At 39.5% G+C, this 27,856-nt stretch overlaps 1 protein-coding gene across 1 annotated transcript in view; it reads right to left on the reverse strand.

The window, feature by feature from the left end:
- TESK2 (testis associated actin remodelling kinase 2) overlaps positions 1-27,433 on the reverse strand; it is a 79,734-nt gene extending 52,301 nt beyond the window's left edge. Inside the window, exons 1-3 of the mRNA XM_065657458.1 lie at positions 27,249-27,433; positions 18,940-19,243; positions 801-922 (exon numbers count right to left, since the gene is read on the reverse strand). Coding sequence (XP_065513530.1) covers positions 801-922; positions 18,940-19,161 — 344 coding nt within the window. The 5' untranslated portion in view covers positions 19,162-19,243; positions 27,249-27,433. The remainder of the gene's footprint in view (positions 1-800; positions 923-18,939; positions 19,244-27,248) is intronic.
- Positions 27,434-27,856: the final 423 nt, after the last annotated feature.

A 27,856-nucleotide genomic window follows, 5' to 3' on the forward strand; every position in this document is an offset into this window, starting at 1 on the left:
ACCACTGTCTCTCCAAAACTTTTCAGAAAGAGCTGTACTGCCTATCCCAGCTGTGAAACAGCAGTTTAGAAGAACTGGTTATTTGGTGCACTGTCATCACACCTTTAAACCTCTTAATATTATGGCTTCAGCTAATTATGTTAATTGCTTGTCACATCATTATACAAGAGCAATCAAGACTGAAAGGATTCAAGGAATAATAAGATACATATTGAAACATTTTAGATTTGTATCCAGTAATCTATTGCAAAACAAGAACTACCTTTTTTCTTTCAAGAGCCAATAAATCAGATTAGTTCAACTCTAGCTTCCTTTCTTCAGTCTCCCTTATCCCACCTTGCAATACTACTATGAGAAAATGCTAAAAACTAGGAAACAGACCTAAAAATATGAGGAAGCTATGGCGCTTCGCATTGTTAATCTGCAAGATTAGTAACCATAAATTATTTGAATGGTGTTAAATCTGCAATAATTTAAGTTCATGAAGACAAGCCAAATTTTAATCTTTATATCATTTTACTGATTCATCACAAATTTTTAATGCGAAAACTTCTTTTTCTCTGAAATAAGTTATTTATTACTAGTAGACTCTAGCTACCAAAAGTCATGTGGATTTTCAAATTGCTCAAGTCCTTTATTTCTCTTTTCTTCCTCCTCCCCTTCTTCCATTAAATTAGCAGCGGATTCTAACACATTCATAACAAATACAGCTATAATGAAATAATAATTTTTTAAAAAGAAATAAAAAGCTCTGATAAAGACAACCTATCTCTATATGATTCATAAAAAAAACAATATACCTTAAGATGTTTGGATGTGAGAGTCTATTCATAAGTTGAACTTCTTTCAGCATGTTTGCTCTGTTGCTGTTCAGTGTGTTCATCTTCAAAGCCATTACCTGGTCTGAAGTTCTGTGCCTTACCTATAAGATACATGCAAAAATGGTAAGGACGTGAAATGCAAGACTGAAAAAACAGTAATAATGTAGTACAACTCAGGGGTCCTTCATGACAAATTACTTGATCTGTACTCTGATTTCCGTAGCCTGTCACACAGATGACTTTCTATAAGCATACTATCCAAATGTGAAAAAGTATTCTGCTCTTCTCTTGTAACTGGTGATGACAGAAAGCTTGAGAAGTTGAAAAAAAAAAAAAATTATCAGCTTCTTAGTACAAGTCAAGGAAGCCACTCATTCATCCAGGGAGGGAAAGTTTCCAAGATCTATGGAACTCACCTTCATTCCACCCATATCCCTCTTCCCACTGCAGTGGCTGGTGTTATTGTTCTACAGAATGTGTTATGAGAGGACCTGCTGGTTACAGCTACAGGGCAGATTTCAGAGGTATTCAAGGTTTACTTCTGAACCAAGACCACAAATCAGATTATACATTCAGTGGACAAAGAGCGTTCATACCAACTCCTACGGCAAAGCAGAGAGATTACAGGACACAGTATCACTGAGTCTAGGGTGTTCAGTAGTGGCTGCAGAGCATCAGCATGACAAAGAGGATTTCTCTAGCAACTGTGTAGAACCAACACACCATTCAGTTACCTTCCTCAGTCAGAAATGCATGGTTGTCACCATTTCTGACTTGATACTCTCGAACTAGCCCATCTGTCATCAGCAAACAAACCAATATTAAACAGATGTGTGCTATTAAAAATTTGTCACAATAGTGTAAGGCTTGTCCATCCTTCAAGTTTCCTTGCATTTGGGCATTGCTATATGTATATTATTAGTATTCATGGAAATTGTGTTCCTATTATTTTCTTCCTACATCAGTACCTGCAGATCATAAACGGAAAATGTGTACTTCAAGGAACTGAACAGCAACCATAGCAAATTAATTCTTGTTTGTGGATATGAGTTTGGAAAAGTCTCTGATGCAAGAATTTAAGACTCTCATCAGCTTTCTAATTTAAAACAGAAATCTACATTATGATGTAGGTAGATATGGACTACCGACATCTCAAACAATAGCAGCCTGCACCCTTTTATTCAGGGAGACCTTGCTCATCCTTTGTGATAAAAGGCTTCTTTAGCTGTGGTAACACAAGTTACAGAAACCACAGCTCAACCCATGATAAGCAGATGCAAGAAGAAAGCTATTTATTGGAGGTGACATTCACTGGTAGGTCTGAGGCAGCAAGTGATATCCATTTTCAAATTTAATTTGCACACCATATCTGCAAGAACAAGTGGCATATTTCTGCTTAACATTCTCACCTAGACACAAAGCACTGTGAATTCAACACAGGGATGTACTGGGAGGACCGAGTGTCACATTTCAGATGTGTGTCCAGCTTAACGCTTCCAAGCTGCCTACTCCTGTCCTACTTTGAAGTATAGGGTAGCACTGGAAACATCGCAGTTAAGTCTGGTAAGCAACATCGAGGGACTGAGTGAGTAGAAAAATAGTCAAAGATGCTTTTCCTCCTGCTTCCTCCCCTGCACATGAGCTCCTCAGATGCCTCACCCACAGTCACCCAGTAATCCCAGCACAAGAAGGATCAGAGAAAGGAGGTGGAGAAGGATATAGAAACCAGCACTGAGAGCAGAAACCAACAGCAAGTTCATAAGCATGGGACTCCTCCTTTCAGTGGTAATACTGGCTTTAAAATAAAACTGGTTGAACTACAGCTTTAGTGTACTATAACAAGATAATCTAGAATCCTTCCACACACAACCTGTCTTGCCTGTTTGGCATGCTTATTGGTTTTAGGCAGGATGATTGCATGTTAAGTTGATGAGGTTTATTGTTACTTGCCAGGTTTCTTGTGTCTATTGTGTGCTTTCATTAATTTTTAATTTTATGCAGCTTTTGCGTATCCAGGCAATTTGAATGAACGAGCTAAGTTGGACAGGTCAATGTCTATATACATATTTTTAAAACATCTATTTTAGTTGTACATCAGTTTTATTGGCAATAATGCTTTGGCTGAGGAACAAAATTTTTTAAAATGTTTTCATAGACTTAAGAAAGGAAGATTTTTTCCCAACAATGCAAATTTAAATTAAGAAAAAAAGGACCACTTAAAAGCTTTGAATCTTTACACAGCAGCTAAATCAGCACACTTCTTCTGGGAGGAGGGTTAGGAATCCTGGGTGTTGTGGTGGAGTAATTTGGGGTTTGTAGGGAAAAGGAAAGAATTTGAAGGAACTTAACTCCTACAGGCAGTGAGATGGTCTCAATAGAACTTCCTCAGAAATCAGCTTTCCACTAAACACAGAACCTTTAAGGTCTGCCAACAGGGAATGAATAGAGGTACAAGGTGAGCAGGAACTCTGATGGAATTTGGTCTTCAACAGTATTTGCCTTCTCATTAACTCTGTTAGCTACCTCTTGATTTCCTGTCCATTTCTATAATTCACCCAGTTCCGTGCCAAAATTTCAAGTCCTTTTGCCTCAACTCTGAGACAAAGGAAGAACCTATCATAGGACCTTCCTCCTTGTTCTCTTTGCCATTTCCTTGTTCTGGCTGCTCTTGTTGAACAATAGAAGCCTCAGAAAAGAGGGTGGGTAAGTTTTGGGGGCATCGTGTGCAGCGTGCTTCCTGGATTTACAGGTCTGATACTCAAGAGGAAGTGGCTGCCAACTGCTTCTCCAAGGTCTGTCCACAGTACCAACTCCACATCCACAGAAAATTGAGACATTTTTACAAAGACAAAATTTTCCAACCTCTATTTCAGAAGGATATTCTGGAGTCTTTTCAGTCTTGATAGAGCAATGTTCTGTGGTGAGGTCTGGGGAGTTTTTGTTTGTTTTATAAAATCATTTTCCCCATGTTTGGTAACAGCTCGGATTTCCAGCATGTATAGCATATTCTGTCCATATAACTGGTCTCTAAACAGCACCCAACACTGTGCTAAGCTTTGTTTCACTTAAAGGGACACTGTAAGGTAAGGCCAGAGATTTCATTTGAACTTCTGTATATTATTCTGAGATTGGAGGATGTATTCCTGACAAATCTAGTAGAACAGCAAATTACCTAATCAAACCAAAGGAGAGGTGGGAAAAGAGGGACTCATCCTCTCTTGCTAGCGACCCTTTAAGCAAGGAGGAAGAAGCAGAACTGAAGGTGGGAAGGCACGTTCTCAAGACGACAATACCCAATATTATAAATAAAATCAAATACCAGTTTATATATTATGGAACACAATGCTAATTACTTGGAATATACATAGGGCTAATTGTGCTCCTCTGAACCACTGCTGGCAAACAGTATTTCCACGGAAAGAATGACTGCCAACAGAGAACAGGCAGGTCCTATCTTTAGGTCTCGGTCAAGCTCTGGATCATCTGCATAGAAAGAGCTGTCAGTTACACAACCCTCTGTGCCTACTTACCTGTCAGCCACACTCTAGACAAAACCTGGGTCTATTTTGGCATCCCTTGCCGAAACCCTGCCAAACCATTTTGTTTTAATCCTTCCTCTCCTTTCAGGCCATCTCTGTGCAATGAAAGCATAGAAGTGATGTTTCAACCACCTGACCACTCCAAAAGGAAAATTAGTAAGTATTTTGGAAATATTGATGGTCTGATTTAACATCGGTTTACAAGGCAGTTTGCCTCAGGCGTATGCCTGTATATTCAACATAAACAGGTATTCACTCGCACAATTCAAACCTTTCACTGATGCAACTAGCAGATTGCTGTAAAGCTTTTAAAGCTGTTGACATTATTATTAATTAGGGTTTCTTGCATATCAGAGCAAGTAAACTTTCACTGATGTTTGGATGATCATGTCTCTGCTTAGAAATAGTCTGACAATCCTACAGCTGCTCCCCCATGCTGCTTTGCACATATTTCTGACTTCTCGATCTGCTTACCTATGTGTATCCATGTTTGAGGTCACAGCAACCACACATTGCCTTCCTGTTTTATTGCTGACAAGCAGTTAAACTGTCCCTTTGCACTCTGACTCTTCCAGGATCAAAGTACTTTGACAATACTTTCACCCAGCTCTGGCTGGCTGCATGGCCTGCCTGCTCAGTGTGTTTCCAAACCATGTTCTGATCCTGGACCTTACCCCTTCCTTTAGAAGAAGGTGACAAGTAGAGGAAGTCATGGATCCAGGTACGGAATTAGTAATATATTTGAAGGAAATCTCATAACAATGACTGAGCAGGGCTCACATTCAAAAGAACAAGTCACTATATAAATGCTGTATAAAGTTCATATGAGGAGTATCCTGCAAAAATTGGTGGGTTTAATTTTCAAGCTTGCTGTTTAGCTACAAAATTCCTTATTATTAAAACCCCCTAAATATAAATAATTATTAAGTCATATAGATACGCCAGGGCTTTCTGAAAATCCAAACATTTATATTACTGCCACTTTTTATCCGGACTGAAAGGGAAGGAACATTTAAGCAATGGCTGAAATCTAGCCTGATTTCATCTTCCACAATGCCTTTTTGACCTTTTCTATTAACTATACCTTCCCAGGTGTCCTTGCAATGAGCATCTAAAGAACAATTTCCTAATATTGATGTTATAAATCTGCCAATACAACTTTCAGCTTTGCCCCAAGTTTTTCAGCTATATAATGATTATTTGGAAGTATTTTGTCACTGTTCTCTTCCGAAACAGCATTTAATTGCCTTCCAGTCTTTCCTTACCTTCCCCTCTTCTGGGATCCAGCCTTACAACTTAATTACATTTACAGATCTTATGCAGCCTAGCACATAAAATCATGTTGCCTCTCCAGCTCTAGCCACCAACCAACTCTTTCCTCATTCTTTTAGACACCTCAGTCTTCATCTGACCATTTCAGCTTCACCTTCCCTGCCATACGTCTGAAGTGACATTTTAAAAGCAGCCCTCTATAGTACAAATATGACCTTCCCTGAGTTTGCTTCCTATTTCTGAGCTCACTGTATTATCCACAAAAAGCCATCAAGCCATCACACTCATACGGACATATATTCATGCCTCAAGGATGAATGTATTAAAAGAATGCCTAAACTCTGTTTGAAAGAAAACTCCCTTTAATTGAGAAGACAAACCCTTTCTTCAGCTCATATCATACTGTTTCTAAAACTGGAATCTTAAATGTTTTTCTAAACATTAAAATGTACCCACAGTCAGATACATAGTCATGGTAATGATGCCTACATCAAGTCAAAGATCTCATGTCACTAGGAAAATTTGCAGTGACAAATAGAAGCTTCAAGAAATACAGCAGTCTGGATAATATTAAGCTGCTCTATGTTGATGCTAGGGAGTCAGACTGGGTTGTGGTTGTTTCCAGAGTAGTAGTATATAACGTCACTACACTCTAACTTCTTGCAGCAAGAGAGAAGTATGCCAAGTGTAACAAAACTTTGCCAAACAAAACTAGTCAGCATGTGTTACAAGCGCTTTAGCACAGGGTCAGAAGATGTACAGAAACTAGGCACAAAACAAAACCCAAAACCTTTTAAAAGCCTGACAGTAATTTTGACTCCACTATAATTTCTATTAGTAAAAACAGTTATGAGAAATACACAGAAAAAGTTGAAGCCTTTACCATTTTCCCTTTAGTATAAAGGCTTGATAATGGTCATTTAACAAAGATCCTACTTCAATAACTTCAGTAACTTCTAGCATCACCAATTCAGCAAAGTTACAGGCTTTATTACCTTTATTACTACAGTATATACCATACCTACAATCAAACGAGTTCTCCAATTTTTTTGCCAAACTAAAGTGAATTTATAATTAGTGAGACAGCAGTACTGTTGACACTTTGAAAATCCATTTGTGTGTGCCAAAAACCTCTCAATTTTTCGTCAGTATTTTGTTTTTCTTCATTGCCCACTGTAATGTAGAACCAGAGCCCAGAATACAGCATTCATTTATTTCAAACAAACCATTTATTGATACGAATCTGTGCATCTCTCTCAGCCATTAACTTGATCTCAATCAAATCATAAAGGCAAAAAGAGACTACAGTCTTATTTTGAGAGAAAGCACAAATTAATCAGAAGACTATTGTTCCACAGTTTGAGATAAGATATAAACAGGCACAGCCCAGGTGGGGAAGTTGGCTTATTTTGTAGCCAGTTCAGCAGAACATAACCATATAAATTTCCCTTTGCAATCCAGAAGAAGGAACATGGACCCACCTTTTAAGTACTAGGCAAGAAAATGCACAAGAGCCTTAAATTTTCTGTTATACCACAACCTGAGTATATAGGTCAAGTATGTACTTTACACCCAAGTCTAACATTACACTCAGGAAAGAAATAATGAATCTGAAGTACATAGCTGGGAGCTTATTCTTCATTTTTAATGTTAACTACTTCATCGGCTCATTGAACAGCCCTGGGCATGCTACATCAGTTAATTACTTTCATTCCCTCTTTAACTGTATCTACAAAATGGAGGTGATATTGCTGTCTACCTGCCAGGGAAACAGGAAGTTTGACGTCTGCAAATGACTATTGTAACATCCAAAGATAATACATAATCAGATACTGTATCTGTGTCCTTATTTTCCTATTTAATTTTTAATACTTATGGTTAAATATTTCCTGTGTTACTGTGGGTTTATCCTGTATGAAAGATAATCTGCAGATGCTTTTTAAGCAAAACCACTTCAGGTTGAGTCTTCCTGACATGTACTTGCACCTTCAGTCTTTTACAGTATATTAACAGTTTGGTACCGAGTACACAGACCCCACACTGTACCAATGATGTCATCATCACTATTCGAACATATTTGTTGGATTTGTTTTCAAAATCTGTATGGGAATCTTGAGAAAAAGTTTTATTTGGGGCAGAAATGATTTCTTTACATTTCCTTTATAAATTTTTCAAATAAATGTTACCATGCATGGGTAAGGAATTCAGTCTCACATTTCAGAAAAAACCCTGCTGGTATACAATTATTGCCAGTGTGATCACAGTTACAGCACTAGGACTTGACCGCAACCATAAAAAAAAAAAAAAAAGGGGCAGGGAGTAAAAAGGAGCTACATTTTGCTTACTCGAGGATACTTATGTTTTTATAAATTGCTACATTTAATAACTTTCAGGCTATAGCCAAAACCAAATATTCTAAATAGTTTCTTGTTACTTAAGCCTTCATGGAACTGCACTTCTTGAGAATTAAGTTCTCCTAGCAAAAAAAGTAGCTCATTAAATATACCATGCAATTTCTCATGTGCCTTCTCATTGTCAGTAAAGGCCAGGCAGCAAAAGAATTGGATTTGCAGGGTACAAACTGTCATGAGTGACTCAGCAGTTACACATAAAGTCAGCTACAGATTAGTTAACAAAGCAACGCATCTCAGTATCGATTCCTCCAGCGAATGTTTCATAGCTCTGTCCTCTCCTCAACCCCTAGTCCAACAAGGCCACCTAACAGAGGCCTCAGCACACAGAGCAGCACCTGCTACCCACACAAAGGCCTGTGCAGCCACCCCAAGGCGCTCTGGGGGTGGGACAGGCACAGCAAGATGAGTCAGCAGCCGTGGTGACCCCCATGTAGACGCAGCTCACGTGGACAGGAGACTGGAGGATCTATCATTTGAAGGGAGTCCCTATAGTTTGGATATGGCCTCAGCAGCTACTGGGAACAGGGTATTTTGGATGATTCACATACCGAACTCCCAACAGCTCGAGCAGTAAAGACTAACAGAAGCTGTATCATGCAGGTTTTGGAGTTTCTTTCTCTCATCATTACCAATGGCTGTTGGGAGGCTATGAGGAAGCATTCCCTATGGATGTGAGACTGTAAACAACATCTCTCTTCTGTTACTGCCACCAGTAATAATTTTCACTTTTCATTTTTACATTTCCTACTAGTCAGTAATATATGCATGTATATTACCATCACACATTCTCCAGACACAGGAAGCAAAATACATCACTGAAATACATTCAACTTGCCCCCCTCCCAATACCAGTAAATAAGTGTTGAAAGAGGTGTTTCACAATGATATAAGTGATGCACTCTTGTTCTCTAGGTGCAGTCGTGTTAATACTGGACATATGCCAGCACAGTTATTTGACGAACAGTAAATCAGCACCTGTCTCTCAGTATCAGCTATGAATGAGCTTACACAAATGTGCATGTTTGCCAGCTGGCAAAATGCAGAAAATCCCAGAGCTGCCAACCCAGCACATCTCCATCCAGAACAGAAAACTAAGCAGATCATTTAACTGTGCTTGAGAAATTATCATGGAAAACAAGACAAAAAGCCCACAAACACTTCTGTGCCAAGGGAATCTTGCCACCTGCTTTGCCCCTGGGAAACTGCACAATGATACTTGGATTGACACAACTTTTCTTCCAGAAGAAAATCAAATGTCCAAAGGACTCTGAACTACAGAAGTCACTGTACTAAATACTAAATCCAGCCAGGGGGTTCTCTCCTATTGCAAGGTCCCACTTGTTGCAGTAGAGTGCCTTTCTTATTGCTGACAGAATGTGTGAGCATTTTCTCTAGTTGTGAAGGCAAAGACTCACCTTGGACATTGAATAGATCAGGTGCTCAACGAGAGTTAGAAGAGGCTAAGTTTCCAAAGACGTGATAAGTACATTTCAAAATTGACAAGTTCATACTGATGTACATTCAGGCTTTTGACTATTTTTGAGTCAAGTTTGTTTCAGCTTTTTACTAAAGAAACAAATTCTTCACTTTCAAGGTACAATGATAGTTCAGCTACATCTTCCAAAGATTTCTTTCTTCAGCAGAGAAGCTGGCTGACCAAACCAGAGAAGGTAAAACGTAGTGTGAGCAAAACTCTCATTTGTTAATTTGCTTCACGCAGTACAGTTTTAGACCTTACTTGTAGAGATGCCAAGTAGGACTGTAGGAAAAAGTATTATGGAAATAGTGGTGTTGAAAAATTTTAAGAAAATGTTCAAAATCCTACAAAAGGCAAGGCTTTCATTAGATCTCCTACCTGGTGACAGCTTTTGAATCACTCCCAGTGTTTCCTCAGCTGATGTTATAAGATGATTATTACAGGCATATCTTAAGACTTCTAGCCAGAAAATAAATAAATAAAAATCAGGACTTATTTCAGATTAAAAACTAGCCTTCCATTCTACTTTGTATTTCAAATCATCCTCAGTTCTGCTAAACATAAGAATAACAGTGCCATGCAAGTCAGACAGGTAATTCTGAATTTTAATGACACTCTCACACGAGTGGGCATGAAGTGTGCATTAATATTTTGCCCTGATTGTGCAGTTCACAAAGAATAATAACACAGATGAGGTTTTCAATTCCTATACTAGTGATCTGTTGGACTAAGGCCTATTTATTACTACTTCTCCCCACAGCCTATGCCCTATAATAAAAGCATTGGCTAATTAAGTGACAATGACTAGGATGACATCAACTTGGCATCTCAATAACCAAAAAAATCATTAGCAAGAGGAAGACAACTGTCTGGTTTAGTGGTTACCATATAAATCATCTTAGCAGTTGGTAGAAAGGTTCCAAAAGGCTGATATTTCACACATCAGTGTGAGACAAATCAAGCTTACAAGACTTCTACTTCGACTAAGAAAGCACCAGCATCCTCAGGATTTATGCCTCATCTATGTTCCAGAATGGTATTAAAAGGTATCAACAGTCCCACAAATATCAAGGATACTGTGTGATCTCACCTCTAATGTTTTATAATTTTTGAAGAACACCTACCTTTGTTCGTGCTCCAATCAGGCTGCTAATTCCAGAGGCAATCAAAGAGGATCCTTTCCTAGGGCAAATCTTACGCTAAATGTTCAAAATGACACATTAGAAAATGAAATTATTTTGAAACTGAAGCAGTAAGGACAAATAAAAAGCGTGAGAGAGATTTGAGGTTTCCTGTGAAATTTCACATTATCAGCTGACTTCTTCAGTACTGCCTTCAGAATATTTTTAACCTGAATACAAGAAATACTTCTTTATGAGTTATGCAGAAAGATATTTTTGTTGTGCTTCAAATTTCTAAATAGACAGTGTTACTATTTTGTTCCTTAAGACAAAATGACAATCATTCTAAATAGAAAAGGTATGAGGAAAGCTTATAGAGATGATGGAAAGCAAATCTTCCAGATGCTTTCCCACTTCCTTGGTAGATTTTTTCACCATCTCTCTGCCAAGAGCTTCTGCTCTCCCAGCTCGACCAGATGAAGGGCTTTTCATGCACATCATCTTCACAGGAAGTCAGAGCAGCCCAATTTACTGCTGTTTTTTCAGTCCAGTGTGACTTATGATGCAACCTCTCTTGCTCAATAAAATTGATTCTTCAGAGATACCTGGGAGTTAGTATCTTCCATTGCAGTAGCCTCTACTATCAGCTTTAAAGAACAGGTTAAGGAGATGTCTATGAAGAGCAACAGATGAAGCTGCTTTTGCCCTGGGACAAAAGGATGAAGAGCAAGAAGACAGGAAGTCTTTTCCAACCCTATGCTTTTGACTCCACAAATCTATAAAACTCCCTGAGCCACTGGTTTCCAAACACCTTCTGCAGTAGGATTTTGCTGAGCATGGGTTGAAAAAAATCAAGCAGCTGCTCCCTCGCCTTGAATTCAGATTCTCTTGCTGTTTTTTCTGCACCTTTTCCATGTCCTTTTCACAGTCATCTTCTCTTTTTAGTCTGAATTGGCATTCCAATCTCTGCATGCTCATTTATAAAACTACTCAAATATCTCCTTCCACACATTCACAGACATTTTACTCTTGGAAGAAGGCCTCCATTGACATGATAAATGCCACAGGCAAACTGAACCCTCTGTCAGTAATGAGTTGCTAGTAGAGTCAATAAGCAAATAGACAGGACCAGCTGTAGAAACAATGCAAACTAGGAAGTTGTAGCTATAAAAGGATAGCTAAAGTAATAAAACATGGCCTGGATACACCAAAGGAGGTTCTAGAATCTTCTATAATGGAAGTTCAAAGGACAAGCCAAAAATAGCTGCCAAGAACAGATCACATATACTTGAGCCTGGCCCAGCAAGGATACTGTAGTAGTTCTCCTAACATCCCTTCCCAGCTCTACATTCTTTTTAAAATTAGGTGATAAGATTTATTAAGCTAATTGTGTAAATGTTTTACAATAGCAACATACATACATGAACACAGAGACTTCTGTAAGACATTTAACTTCATGCCACACCCCACTACATACAACTAGATTAAAGACTGGCTAATGACAGCTCAAGATACAGTTGTACATGACAAAGCAGCATGAGACAGGGAAGTCTTTCACTGAGCTTCCAGAGGAACTAAGCTAGGCCTGCTGTTACTCGATATTTTGCATTCACTTCCAGCACACTGATGGAAATAGCCACTCAGGAAAATTCCTAAACAAAAACTAGGGCACTCTGAGCTATGATGGCCATTTTAAAAGCTGAAAGATGTTGGAAAGACTTAAAGCTATATTGCAAGAACCAGGCCACTCCCAGAGTGCAGGTGGGACAGCAGACACAGATATTTGGACTACTTAATACACTTAAAGCATCAAAACCTAACTTGATTATGTACACCAAGTTTTACAGGGAAGAAAAGAGAGGTACTAAAAAGGTGCTGGCCCAGTCAAAACAATACAAAGAACAACTGGGTGAGCTAGCAGGTCCAGACAGTTCATGTTAGGTACAAATTTACAACAGTGAGATAAAACACTGACCACTGGAATCTATGATACGGTCTTTGCGGTCTTCAGTTAAGAGCCGAATTAAATAACCAACAACAGGGGGCAGGAGGAGAGATGGGAGCAAAAACCAGTGTTGTATGTGGTGCCAATAGATGCTGTAGAAAAAATACCAGTTACTGGTAAAATATAATGAACTTTGATTATGTGGCAGTGTGTGCATAGATGACCTAATAACTCTTCCAAGCCTTAATTGTTTGAGAAGTCCATAATGCCTTTATTTTTAAACATATAGTTTAACCATGAGACATAACAGGCAAAGCATAACATGAAAATAGATATTCATGTCAACCAAGACAGATTATTTTTTTTTTTTAATCAAGTGACCTGTCTATTCTCATAATCTTTGTGTCTGAAGTCCTATGAGTTAGTCCTTCCCTTACTCTATTGTACAGGTTTTACTCTGCACTGTTTCTTCTAGTTAGCAAGCGCTGTCAAACCCAGGTCAGAGTCCAAAAGAAGAAAGTGACTACTGTTTAACATCAAACATTCCTGCACTGGACTCTTCAAGGTGTGCAAAATTACACACACAGACACATACAGATGTTAATCAAGCAGAATGGACATCAAGTCATAAGGTACAAAAAAGATAGCTCTCCATGAGTCACCTTGGGAAAGCTAAATCAGTAGTATCTCTCAGATCTACCACAGTCAGATGTTCCAGAGATCAAGCCCACCAGCATGACAATGTGCCTGAGATACATAGTATCACAAATGATACAAAATATGATACCAGATAGTGAAAATTAGAGGCAACAGAACTACCAGTTTTATCCTAAATACATTCCAAGTATTTGATAAAAAATAATTATATGTAAGCCTTCCTCACACTACCCCTAAGCACAACACCACATTAGCCCTGTTTCTCCTTTCCCATTAAACAGATGGAGGCTGCTTATCTTTAAGACACCTTGAAGACACTAAATAAATATGAGAACCAGGATCTCAGCCTCAGGCACAATGTATGTATTTAAACAGGCGCACCTTCTCTGATCAGTTGGCACTTTTGAAACTTGGAGCACATAAGTTTGACCATACAAAATAAAGACCAACAACCAATTACTGCATTAAGGACCATCAATCCAGGGTATTCCAATAAGAGGCCTTAAAGCATAAACACATACAGCATGAATATCCTGAGGATACTGACCCATTTGCATCCAACACTCGTCTTGCTAAGCCACCCAAAACCACACTGGCCTCTCTTTGTATTCAGACTTGGCCTTGAACCTGGATAGTGCTGGTTTCACAGGCAATGGAATCCACACATCACAACACAGCACTGACATATTGCCAGCATTTGTTTCTCAAGAGTATCTGTATCTTGTTTTTCATATGGCTTCGATGCATCTTACAAGGCATCTTCATAAATAAGCCAGACACGTGATCTAGAAGGAACTATTATAAAGTAGCAATGTAAAACGATAATCAAAGGAGTAGCTAGTGGTTCACAGGTAAATTGGTAAGATTATCAAGTAGGACACTGGAGGAATCTGCCTGAAGTCAAACCAGGGAGTGAAGGAGGGCAAAGTACTTCTGAAACAGAATTAGAATTCAAAGTGATCTTGAAAAATTAAGAAATGCTTGAAGGGGGACAACACACAGGAGAAAAAAAAAGCAAGCATTTAACCCAGCAGGGATTAGTAGGTAAAATTTGCATCCCAAATAGAAAAACAGGAAAACTGTGTAGCCAGAAGTTCTGCAGAAAAGATCTCAAATTATAGGGGATCATAAACTGAACTCTTAACACTTGGTGCTTTCAGTAGTTATGCTGAAATGAGAGGGCTGATTTTCATCTCGAGAATTTTTTTTTTGGCAGCACTCATGCTCAGGTGCTTAGTATTTCAGCTCTAAAAGGTAGTTTACTTTGCATCATGTCTTACATGATACATCTTATATTCATAGACTTGTCTTTTCCCATCCACCACCAAACAAGTATTTAATTGACTGATTTTTTAAGTATTTCATTAAGTGATTTTTTAAGGTGTTATGCACCTTCTCCACTGCTCACATAAATAACCTTCCCAGACGTATGCTTAAGACACAAACCATACTGACATATTGCTTAGAATATTTAGTAAGATGAGGGGTTTTTTTCTCTGATGACTAATTTCAAATAGTGAATCTCTTGACTCCTACGGGGTTAAAGACACAGTTCAAGGTGGTCAAGGCTGTAGCCTTGTTGACTTGACTTCTGTCTTCAAATTTGATCTCTGCCTGTCCCAAAGATAATCTTTGGAAGGCTGCACTGGCTTTAGCAGTTTTGTCAGAGCATGTTCCCTGACAAACAGAAATTCTTTTTCTCCCTGTTATACATATGACAACCCTCTAGCTATTGGGGAGGGGGGAGCTTTCAACAGTTGTGTCCATCATTACAATTGCAGTGAGATGTTCCTGCACTGCAGAACTAATCAGTGACCCAAACATAAATTGTTCTCCTCCTCTTGAATTACCTTCCAACAGTACCACTAATCAGATGGCTAGGTGTATTTAAAACAGCACAAGAACTGTCTGCAGTCAAAGAACTATTTCAGCATCCAGAATTGCCCAAGACAAAACCATTAATTCTTCCCTGGGTATCCAAACACTTTACCATTCCTCAACAGTCAAAACCCTCAAATTCCCCATTGACTACACCTGTATAGCAACACAACCTTCCCAACACACACAGAGGACACTGAATTTGCACAACCCTATATTAGACCAACGATCCTTATTTTCATGTATACATGAATAATAAACCACAAAAAGTCCATTTTTAACATTCAGCTGAAGCACTGAGGTATTTCAGTCTCTCTCAAAAGTTCAGCCAGAGAATGCAGAGCCAACAAGAACACCTGAAGAAATTTTCTAGCAACTTGAATATTTAGTACTGACTTAGAATCTGAAGGTATATTTGAATAGAAAAAAAAAAATTGGATTTTAGCCTGACTGCTGTTCCAACACACGTTTTACAATGAATAGTATCTATTTCTTAATATGGTATTTAGTTACAGTATTATGCTTATCTCCCCTGCAATTACTTTTAGCTCCATCAGCCCTTACCGGTCTTCCCAGCTCAGAATTTAAAGGTTTGGGATCATGGCTGAGCACTGGTTATTCACGTGAACAGTCTTTGCCTAGCTCAATCTTAAAAGTAAACCTCAATGTTCTGCACTTGCCATTGAAAAATCAGAACAGGCACTAGTCAGGCAGATGCTTCAAACCACATTGCTAATAGCCTGACAAAGTTCATTTTTTCTAAACTATTTGCTATACTACTTAGTATTCAGGTGAACTTGAATTTGAATTGCTATAGTGATGGCTAACGAAAATAAAAATGCTAGTTTAATACTTTATGCTGAATAAGCCACAAGGTTTAATTTGTATATGAATAAAGGTGCACTAGAAATGCTAGAAGATCATTCATAGCACATGAGACCATTAATATATACCTCTGAGCTGTAATGTACTCCTATGCCCAAGTAAATAGAAGGCAACTCTTTTTTAAATATAGTCTATCACGGTGGATAGGAGCTTCCACAGAAAAGGATGGAGGGGAAGAAATCACTGAAAACAATTGTCAGTTACATAGGAAAAGAAAATGCCAAAGCATCAAAACAGCCCAAGTATTTTTTGTGAAATCACTTGAGTTGAACCCAATGTATGACACTCACAAAACAACAGACAAATATATAATTGAAAAATCTCTGACATGGAGGTTTTGGAGGCACCTTTGCCAATTTAAAGAGAAGTTACTTACGCAGCAAGTCTAGAACTATCCTGTATTTTTCTTGAGTTCAATTGTTTAGCTGGGAACCTGCGGATCAGGCTGAACTTTAACTGTGTCAAACCATGAGACTCTCCAGCCTGGAAGCACATCAAGGTTCTTGCATGAAATCTGATCATCGGCACAGTAGGATTAATGACTGAGGGGGTCATGCAGATAAACTAGCAGAACAGAAACCTTCTTAAATGAGCATGGAACTGCATCTAAGATAAGGTCCTAATGCATTCGCACCCTTTTGTGCCAAAACTGAAGCCAGACCTTGTTTGAAGCTGAGGTGAAAGAAAAGGCTTTATCGCTCATTGTCTCCCTGTAGGAGGTCGGTGGTTGTTTCTGGGAAGACAGACACTAGATACTCAGACTACTACCATGCTCTCCTAGAGTAATGGCACTATGGATTGCAGACTGACACCATGTGATGTCTAGCTTAGTTTACCAAAAAGGGGAATGGCAGGGGAATGTTTTTAAAGAGTTAGCAGAGTTAATGCACAGGAAGGTAAATCAAGTATCAAGGATTTCTCTCGATCAACGTAAATTCTGAAACAGACGTTTACCTCTGTATGCCACTACCTGGCTAAACCAAGTGCTCTCCTAAAATAAGATATTCTTAATAAATCAATCACTACGAGTGTTGGAAATTTACCTTTACTTTTAGCCACTTTTCCCCCCATCTACTTTTGTTTCACAATGATCTATAATGCTGAGTATATAAGCACTTTGCCTCAGGGCACTTCTCCATGATGTTCCTCACCAATACACGGTAGAATATCATAGCTATTTCATATAGTCAGTCTGTTTACAAAGCATGTAGCTATTCTACTACAAAACTTTCTGAAGTCCCAACATAAATATGATTGGCAACACCACTATAGGATAAATTCATAATCTAAGCACTGGAAAAATGCAAGTATGAAAGAGGGCAAGATCCTACCTAAATTTACAGAATAGGAAAAGACACAATATCTAACCAACAACACCAAGATAAATGTAAGACAAAACTACTCCAAAACATGAATTCTGAAATTCAAACCAACCAACCAAGGTCTGTTATTCCCGCTACTTAGAGATGACAAAAGTCTATTGGTACCCTTACACACTTCACAGCAGCTCTGCCATAAAAGCTATAAAGATGAGTTCCAGTGACACACAGGACTTAAAAATCAGTTCAATCCATGTTAAGAAATGTCTGGATATAAAGACAGGTGCTACAAAATGCATTACAGAAAGTTTTTCCAAACAGAAAAACAAGAAAAACAAACAAAAACCACCTTGTTTTCAATTTGTATAGAAACTGGCTTTAGAAAGAGCTGACCTGTACCAAGTCCACTACACACTTCAAATAAAATTTGCCATGTCTGCCCATTTGAAGGAATTAAAAACTTGTGTTAGTGAGAATTAAATTTCATATATCTAGCTAAACAGAAAAAATTCTGTGGTGTGACTTGCCTTTCCACAAGAAGAGAGGTATATATGGAGATCTGAATGCCTTTGAGTATTAAAGCAACATCAAAATAATCTGCATTTTCTAATTCACATTTCTATCTACAGCAATAAAGCTGAATAAGAGGGGTTTTTTGTTTAAATTCTTAAAGAAAACACCACACAAAGTGTCATGGAATGGACATAATATATTGTGAGATGAAGTTTTCTGGCATTTCACTTGAAATGGAAATAATTTGGGGAGTGACTTGGTTTAAAGTCAGGAACTAGGACAAGGAAACAAATTATTTTTGCAATGCCTGAAAGCCTGGAAGTCAACTCAATATCCTATTCCTCTAGGATAAACCTTACCAGAACAGCAGAAATATCACCAGTGCTATAAAACTGGGGTTGCCTGTAGGGTTTCACAAATTGCTTTACAAAGATCTTATCCATTTCCCAGATTCAGAGCAGCAAGTCACTGGCAACTTCAGATTTTCTCATTCATACTATTTACTTCGAACCAGTCTCTGATTATTTGAGTTAGAGGCACGGCATAACAAGCAGGAAAAGAAACAAAGAACACCTAATCACATTGTAGCTTCAGTGCAATAAATTTTGTGGTTTCAAATTCAGTAATCACATGTAGATCTCCTAACATGTGTATCTAGTGTTGGGAGGCAAACTACTAAAAAGTGAGTGCAATCCCACAAAACTAATCTAGCTAAATTAAAGGCATTCACACTTATATATGAGAAAACCAACAGCCATTAGTGTTTAATACACTCAATGCAAAAATACATGGCAGAGACCAAATGATAAACCAACCTGGGGTGGTTTTTTTTAGCTTTTCCTGTTTCTCCTAAATAGCCTCTGCAACTCCCCAAATAAATTACAAGTAAAAAAAAAAATAGCTTGAAGAGTGACAGAGGAAATATTTGAGACCTGCAAGTTCTTCCTCACTCACTCGTCCTGAGTAAATCAAATACAAGAACAGTTGACTTCTGTGAAAAGTACTTTTCTGAAAAGTACTTCTGCTTACACTCTCGTACGTTCTTAGCAGCAACTATGAAGCAATCAACATGAACAGAAGAAAAAACTAAACACACACCTTGAACACCTCAGAGAAGAAACCAGAGCCAATTTTCTCACACGTGAAGTCATCGAGACGGGTAAGTCTGGAAAAGGCACTTATCAGAGCTCTGTATGAAGAGGTACAAACTCTTCCTATTTGGGATGCAGTCCCGTCTCCTCCAGGGCCACCATCAAAGTCTTCAGCGCGCTCCAAGCGTGGTGGAAATCCTGCTATTGAATTCCGTTTACTTCGGTCCATTTTGAAAACGAGGTTTTATCTTGTTAAGGGAGGGCTTCTCACATCTCGGATAATTTGTTGTGTTCTCTACTCTTGTTGGATCCTAAAATACAAGAAATTGAGATTATCATTATTCTAAACATACCTAATAAGTTTGACAGGACTCCAACACAGCTTATACCAGTTTAAGGGAATACCAAAAAAAAAGGCACAAAAGATATCCAAGTAGAGGCACAAAAACAAACAAAAACAAACAGGAAAACAAACAAACGAAAAAAACCCACAAACACACACACCACACCCGATCACATAGTATCATAAATAAAGACAGACAACCTAACAATCTTTTCCTTTAGATTCATGGAAATTATCTATCCTCTGGCTATTCCAAGATGAATAGGTTTGGAACTCAAAATTTAACTAGTAAATATTTTCATTCCCTCCCCACCCCCTTTCTTTTTCACTCAAGTTCTGGTTGCTAAAGCCATCAACTAAGCAGGAGGAAACCCACAAAATGTAACGTTCTGTTCTACTTCAGTAGCAGTTGGTGACCAATCTACTGCTATTGCAAGAAATGACTTCACATTGGTGACTGAACAAAGGATCCCTAACTACAGAAAACAGTTCAACTTTCAGTTGACGTAAGGAAAATTATTAGCTGTCAATAACAGTAGCTGGAGGCTGGAGCACCTAAACCTTAGTTTTTAAAGCTTCCACCTACGAGTGTTCCAAGACCAGTTCCTTAACTGGTAGGAACACAGGTTTAAATCCACTAAAGATCTAGCCCCTAAATTTATAAACACCTCAACAATCCTGCCACAAAAACAAAGAATTCTTATAAGAAACTACCAGAACAGTTCTTCTCACCAACACACTTTTTAAAGCTATATTAATTTCAGTTTAACCAAACACAGGAAATAAGCTACATTTGCCAAGTAGGAGAGGAGGGAAAAAAAAAAAAAAGGAAAAAACCAACAGTAAGGTTGGGGGTTTTTTTTAATTTTTATTTTTAAGAGGATGATTAAGTAATCGGGATGACTCCGGAGCCCATCAAATTCAGCTTGGGCTGGCAAACCTGACAGGTGGCCTACTTTTATTTTTTTCTTTAAACCTTAGACTCAATAGGTTATTCATCTTTTCCACACTTAACTGTTCACTTAACTGTTCACTTACAGCAGTTGGGTGAGCGTCTACAAAACCTGAACAAAGTGAGCAGTCACAAAAAGGACAGATTTCTCTCTTTTTTCCCCACCCCGCTCTGAGAGCAAATGAAAAACTGGAGGGAAGGAAATTTTTTTTTTTTTTTTTTTTTTTTTTAAAAAAAAGGTAGACAAAATAATCACAGAGAACAGATCGGGCAATTATACTTCTATTTAAACCTGAACAATACACTAAATTTGAAAAGCATCTCAACAACAGAGGCACACCAGCTGTCCTCTGAATATACAGCAATGCTGCTATACCCATGTTTTGTATGCGGTGTATCTTCCAGAGATGCTCTGTGCCAACACATCAGAAAAACATACAGTCCTTCCCTGCCTTCAGAAGCCAGCTCTGTTGAACTGCGTGGAATTAATTTGAGGTCATCCTCTCAAAACAAACCAACCAAACAAACCAACAAACCTCATATTTTTCAAGGTGTTTATTTCAAACACCTTAACACTAACCCTGTGTAAATGGGAGTCAGGAGGAGGTGGGTATAAGAGAGTCTTACCAGTGCCTGGTTAAGAAAATTGGATCTCTATCAAATCCCATGTCATGTTATTCCTACAGAATTTTATATGCAGACTCTCACATGCATGAGCTTACTGCACTTTTCAGGTGATAGTACCATACAGTCTAACGTTATGGTGTGGCCAATTGCCACACAGAAGATCAGGATCCAATTTCTGACCTCATATTCTTGCCCAATGAGCCTTGAGGGTCTGGAAATGGTACAGAAGCACCATGGGAAGATACAGCCTGTTATATCTCCCTAGTTAAGAAAAATAGCCCAGAGAACCTCCCCAGCTATAGAGAAGATGCCCAGGAATTTCCAAGGCACATTTAAATAATTCTTTTTGATCTGAAAGGGACAAACTAACATTTGGTTACTTTCAAGGAGATAAAGAACTGTCTGTGGAAGGAAGGCAGACAGGAAACCATAGTGTTACCAATTCATTTTCTGGAACATGAGATGCAGGTAACTTTGAAGACTGACTAGAAAATCTGTTGTAATTGAAGAAACAATTTTTTAGAACTTATTTGCATCAGAGTAGTACCCACATGCACTAGACACTTTCCCAGGAAGGGCACAAGCATTTGCCCCAGAAACGCACAGTCTGACACTCCAGTATCACGGGAACACCAGATTAAGTGGACTCTGGAGCTTGTAAACACCCCTGCTACATCTAGTGAAACACCACATCCACACTGCAGCCCAGCAAACTAAAGCAACTTCTAAATCATGACTATAAGTTTAAAGTTCTCAGGCATAGCAATGTATATACAAAAAGAAAATAGAAATATTGCTGTTATATTAACTAGAGGAAGATACCAAGTTATGTAAGCAATCAAACAGGAGGAGAAGCCTAACTCTGTCTCAAGTACCCAGATACCATTAACAAAATATCAGCTCTCAACATAGTATCTCAATCTATTAAAAAATAATCAAAAAAAAAGAAACCCTCATACATACACATCCTTTTGATTGAAATCACATGGTGAACTTTGCAAAACTTTATATAAATCCCACAATGAAAGACGAGATTCAAAGTACTTCACACAACATAAACCCCAAAAGGTTTTGCCATCTGGATTCCCAAGTAATCCATTCCTTCATTTTTGCCTGCTGGAGTTTGCCTCATTTCCAGACAGCTACACGAAATCCTTGGAAGTTATTAGGATAGAGCTCCATTTGTCTCCTTTTCTGCCCAGGTTGCACACACAGAATTAGAGGAAAATTTCAAGTGGGCACAATTCCAAGTGGGCCTCCTGTCATTTTGGCCAATTACACTAATGATCACATTCTCAATGAAATCAACCAAGGTTTAATTGACTGTCAAGTCAGTCTGAGGTACTTTAATTTACTACCTTGTGTGGTTAATTAAAGTGCACTGAACAGAATCCAAGACTATCCTGCAAATTCTGCAAGCAGCTAAAAGGTTGTTGGGTAGGTTTTTTCATAACAAAGTTCAGCTTAAAAACTCTATAGCTGTGCTCAACAGACAGATAAAAAAAGGACACTAAACACTCTAAAAAACACGTCCCAATAAATTCTTTGCTTTCAGACCAATTTTTCTAACATCCTTATACAAGAAAAACACATCGCATTCTGCCAAGACAAAAATCATTCAGAAGTACACCTCTCAAAATGCATACCTGCCCTACTCATACATTTACTACATTACTGAAAAGCACAGTTACAGACTGTTTCATGCCCTACCACATTTTTTAGTGTAAAAAAACAAACTTCAAAGAAGAAAAAAATTACCCATGTTAATATTATTTTAGGATCAGTTTCTCCACTGCATGAATGCATGGATTTTTTTACTCATAGAAATTACTATAAATACAAATACTATCAGCATTTATTTGGTTAATTAGATGTTTGGCTTTCGAAACCAATACCTAAGCCTGCAAATATTTAAAGATGAAAACCCCACAATAGCGCATGAAGTTATACCCCACTCATCAATGTAGAACTAAGAGGTGAAATTTTAGACTTCATAGATATAAAACTGGGTAAAGCTTCACAGGGTATAAAAGATGATCCTTAAAAACAAACATACAAACCAACCGACCGACCCAAAACAAACATTTCAATTCATTACTAAGACTTTTTCTGGCCCCTGTATCTTTATAACATGCTTATTTGCACTTGAATGTCAACCTCGCAATTTCCTAAAAGATGGCCTTAACAACAACAACCTTTTTTAGACACAGAAGACTGTCGCTAGGCATGCAGCCTGGAAAGCAATAAATCTGGTGGATGCATGTTATTAATTTGAAAAGGTTTTCTGAAGAACAAGATGCCAAAGCTTTGACATAAGTAATTTGCCAAGAGTTAACTATTTAAACTCATAGTATGATGTAGCTTCAAAGCCCAGCACTAGAAAAACATGAAGGAATTATACTGGCAAGCGTCACTCAACAAAATAATAACTGAGGGGAGCGCAGGGAAGCATTCACTGTAGTAATGTGCAAATTTTAGAAAAGCTTCACAGGAATGTAAAGAGCAAAATATTCCAGAGACTGAATTGACTTTGAGGTCATTAGCCTGGAGGAGAAAAAGGAAAAAAAAAAAAAAAAAGAAAGAAAAAAGTTTGAGAGTAAAACACAAGAACTCAAACTAAACAGGTAAAGAGACCCAGGCATTCCACAACTTTGTTCTCAACTGCTGTCATCTATCATCTGCTTTCCTAACAGAGGAAAGTCCCTTGGTTTATCCACAACTTAGCTTCTTGTCTTTCATAGAAAGATAATATCAAATATTTACAGGCAAGGTGGTTACAAGTACCAGAACTTGCACTATGTTCAGCCCAGCTCATCCTGAAGCTGAAGTCTTTTTAACTACTTTTACAGCATTAAGTCTCAAGGTCCAGTTTAAATTCTTAATTACAACACTACATTTGAACGTCAAAATCTCAACATTTTCTATTTTCATTTAGGTAACATCTTGCTTTAATTTCATCTCCCCTGTAGGGGATAATTCCTAGCTCTGGCCAGTACTGTCATAACAAAAGCTTCCCACAAGGAGGGCTGACATTCCTCAGAAGAAACCTGCAATAGCCCTAATACACAACTCCAAAAACTGGAAGTCTGCTAAACTGCATTGTGGTTTTATAGTGCAAACAAACTTCCACGAGAGGCTAAGCTGAAACAAACAGTTCATTTATTTTGTGACTGTAGCCAAGTCTGAAACCAGCAAAAGAGACTAGCCATTAATTTACTGCAGAGCTCAGGATTCAGGGCCAAGGTTGTAGGTTTAAAAATATTTGCATCAAGCATAGGCATAAATTCTGGCACACACTTAGAAGGCAAATATCACTGGCGGGGGGGAAATCACACAAACAAACAGAAAATCACTTGATCCGTATGCCCATAGTATAATTGGCAACAGTTTCTAGGGTCCAACTATAATAGAAAACTAAACCTCTACAGAAGGACCTCGCAAAATCCATTTGTCTCCTAGCCTGGTTTTAGTCACTGCAATACACAGTGTAGACAGACTCTAGCCTAGTTACAGAGCATCGTTAGAGTTAAATAATCACTCAAGTAGACCATGTACACTACACAGCTGCTGCTTCAAATGGATAATTTTAATATGTTATGTTTGCCTAACAAAACAGAGCTCAGTAAAGACACTGAGAAGCAGCTCATGCCTTCCAGGTGTCAGCAGGCTGACATTTGCTTAGCTCTTGAGGAAAACAAAGGGAATCAAAGCCTTCCAATACCAACAGGTATTGTAACATCTCAATAATCAAGGAATTTCCCCTTCAGCGCCTCTGACAGGTTTATGGCTGAGGACTGACAGCTCTATTAACACTGGGAGGATTCACATGAGATGGGAAGCCACTTTCTGCTGTTTCAATGCAGCCAGTCAGACAATCAAGCACAGCAAAGGCAAGAAAAGAGAATCAGGATGCTCAAAAGAGGGATGAAAGTAAAGTGAGCAGCCTGACTTTCATACCTGACTGACCTCTCTTGAATACAATCTTACATTCATACATTATCACACAGGACAGACAGTATTTGTATTTTCCAGCTGAAAGTATCATCTCAACAAATACTTAAAACACATTTTGTAATCTAACCTTAAAACATAGCTGAAACACCAGTCCATGTTACTGGTTTCATGTTATGGTGAAACACCGAGTACCACATTTCCTTCAGGTACCAGCTGCACGAATGGAACAGTTACACAGTCTTGACTAATTTATTTATGAATTCTTGAAGTGAGAACAGGGCTTCCCAAATTTGTTGTCGTTAAGGAACTAGAGACATTGGAGTTTGCTGGTATTTACGTATCAATCTGAAGCACCCTGGGTACCATGGAGAAACATGTAACTCTTGTTTGTGAGCCACAGACCTGGAATGTACCAAGTCAGCCTTCAAAAGCAAAGTTACCTCAACTAACTCCACTCTGGGTTGCCAGAGCTATTACAGTTCTCCAGTGCAACCAGTAGGACAAACATATCCAAAAGTGGCTTAGCCACTATCAGAAATGTGTTCAACCTAGGAAAAAGTGACAGGGCCATGTGAAAAGAAGCTTACTATCCAAGTCAGAAGGAGGCCTTGGCAACAAACAACAGATGGAGCCAGTGTGATACAGTTGCTGATTATTAGATGTACTTACTGATAAACACACAACGTCAAGTGAATATGTTAGGGAATTAACAAGCAGGAAAAGGGCATAAAAAAAAAGTTATGAACATTGACCTTGTTTGATCTTGAGTAGAAGAGCACTTATTTTTTGTGCCAGGCTGCAAGGTACCATGCTGCAGGGATGTAATAAAAAGCTTTGCCATTGTGCAAATGCATGGTTCTCAGCTAGAGGAAGAATACAGAAAGGGAACCTATGATGCAAGTGAACCACAAGCTTCATTCTTTTCTGCAGCAGACACAGAAGCAACAGTCCCCTCCTTTAACCCTGCACTTCTTTCATGAATTTGTGAAATCACTTGCATAAATACTTATAATGGCAAAAGCAAACGTATAGAATTGTAGGGTATAACTAAGTTACAGGAGACCTATACTACCAGAATATCCCATTTAGACCAAACGTCTCCTTCCACACTCCCAAAAATACTAAGTACTGAAGCAAAGATTGCTGTTTCTATTTCCTGCTCTGCTCCCACTGACAGCTGTTCATCCTAATGAAACAGCATAAAAATTCCAAGTAGAAAAACCCCACACACTTGCCACCAGGTATGGGAAACACATCCCTTCACCTTCAGTTCAAGCTACTCATGTTTTGTATGCAACATGAAGACAAACCAAATTGGACAATGGAATTACACAGCCATGTCTACAGCTGTACAGTATACTTCTGCAAGAGTCAGAAAATGACACTTTTATTGGCCTATCAGGATATGGTATGCAACAATAATTTCCAAAGATGATGACTAAATGGGAAGGTTTATGGCTAGTCCACTGGGCATATCAGTTTCTCATAAAAAAAGTCTTATCTTAGGTTGTAAATTCCACTGCCTAATTAAGTCCATGGAACTGTAAGTCTGTTGATTTTGCAGACAATAAAATATACTAGAACTCTGATCTCTACTAGGAAAAAAAAAAAAAAGTCATTTCAGTTGAAGCATAAAGGCTTCTCATAAATTAGCCTAAACATTAGCTGCAAGTCTCCTTTGGGGGGACAGAGAGAATGGCATAAACTTAAATAAAATTCCACTCAGTACTCTCAAAATTTTAGCTTTCAGCTGTCAACTATCAACTTTCATACCTATCAAAATATATAAATGCAAAGTCCTCCATACTTCATGCAAATATGGTTCCCAACCTCAAAGGAATGCAACATTAAGAGCGATCATCTGCATTTATACAGCACCTTTCATCTGAAAGCCATAAAGCAAACATATATGCACATACACCTGAACAGTCGAGCCTGTCATTAAAACATGATTCATGTATTTTTACAGGGTAGCACTTGAAATAGCAAAGCCGGAGCCAAGCTTTCGCACCTCTTGGCGAAGTGACCATTTTCGAGGCAATCCTCATGCGGCTGGGCAGCGCTCCCAGCCGTGCTCAGGCAGACCCTTGCCCCCGGATCAGGGCACGGGTTTCTGCGCCCGGCTTTCCCCGCAGCGCTCAGGCGCCCTGCAGCCCCCGCTCCCCCTCACCCCCGGGGTGAACGCAGCCCCCCCCGCGCACCTGCTCACCGAAACGCATCGCTCACCTCACCGCGCTGCCGGGGGCGGGGAGCAGCGGGACCCCGCCAGCCGCCCCTTCCCCTCTGCTAACAGGCAGCCCTTCCCCGCCTCCCGCCCCGCCTCGGGGGCGCCCCCCGCCCGCACGGGCCTCCCCTCGCTGGCCGCCCCGGGGATGCGCGGGCTCCCCCCGCCCCGCGCTCCGCTCGCGCCCCGCTCAGCCCCTCGCGCGCCGGCCGTTACCTGAGCGGCGGCGCCAGCAGGGCCTGCGGGCGGCGCGGGCTCTCATGGCCGCATACCCCACCGGCAGCCAACCCCCGGCCCCTCAGCAGCGCGGCGAGGGTCTGCCCCGCCGCAGCGGCAAGCGAGGGGGCCCCATGTGAGGAGAGAGCCCAGCTGCGGGACCCGGGGCCGTGATCACCACGGCTCCTCCTCCTCCCGCGGCCCCCGCCTCCTCCTCACGCGTCCGCCCCCCCGCGGCGAGCGCAGCGCCGGGGCCGTCAGGTGCCGCCCCTCCCTAACAGCCAATCGGTGCGGGACGGGGCTGGATGGACGGCACCCCTCTGCCAATGGATTAAGGGACACCAAACGGAGGGACTCGCAGGTAGTCCACGAGAGTACTCCTTTTTAATTGGTCATGAGCCACTTGAGAGGCAGGCCGATCGACCAACCAAAAGAGCAACAACAACTCCCACGACAAGAGCGGGAGCCAGTGACAAGAAAGAGAGAAGGGCGTTGCTAGGGGCGCCTCGCTTTCACTGGTCAGCCTTTGACGACGGGTCATAAATAAGCGAGTTAGCCAATAAGACTGTGGTACACGTAGTGACGGACGGGCGGAACAGCCAATCCCC

This window comes from Caloenas nicobarica, chromosome Z, assembly GCF_036013445.1.
Source record: "Caloenas nicobarica isolate bCalNic1 chromosome Z, bCalNic1.hap1, whole genome shotgun sequence".
NCBI lineage: Eukaryota > Metazoa > Chordata > Aves > Columbiformes > Columbidae > Caloenas > Caloenas nicobarica.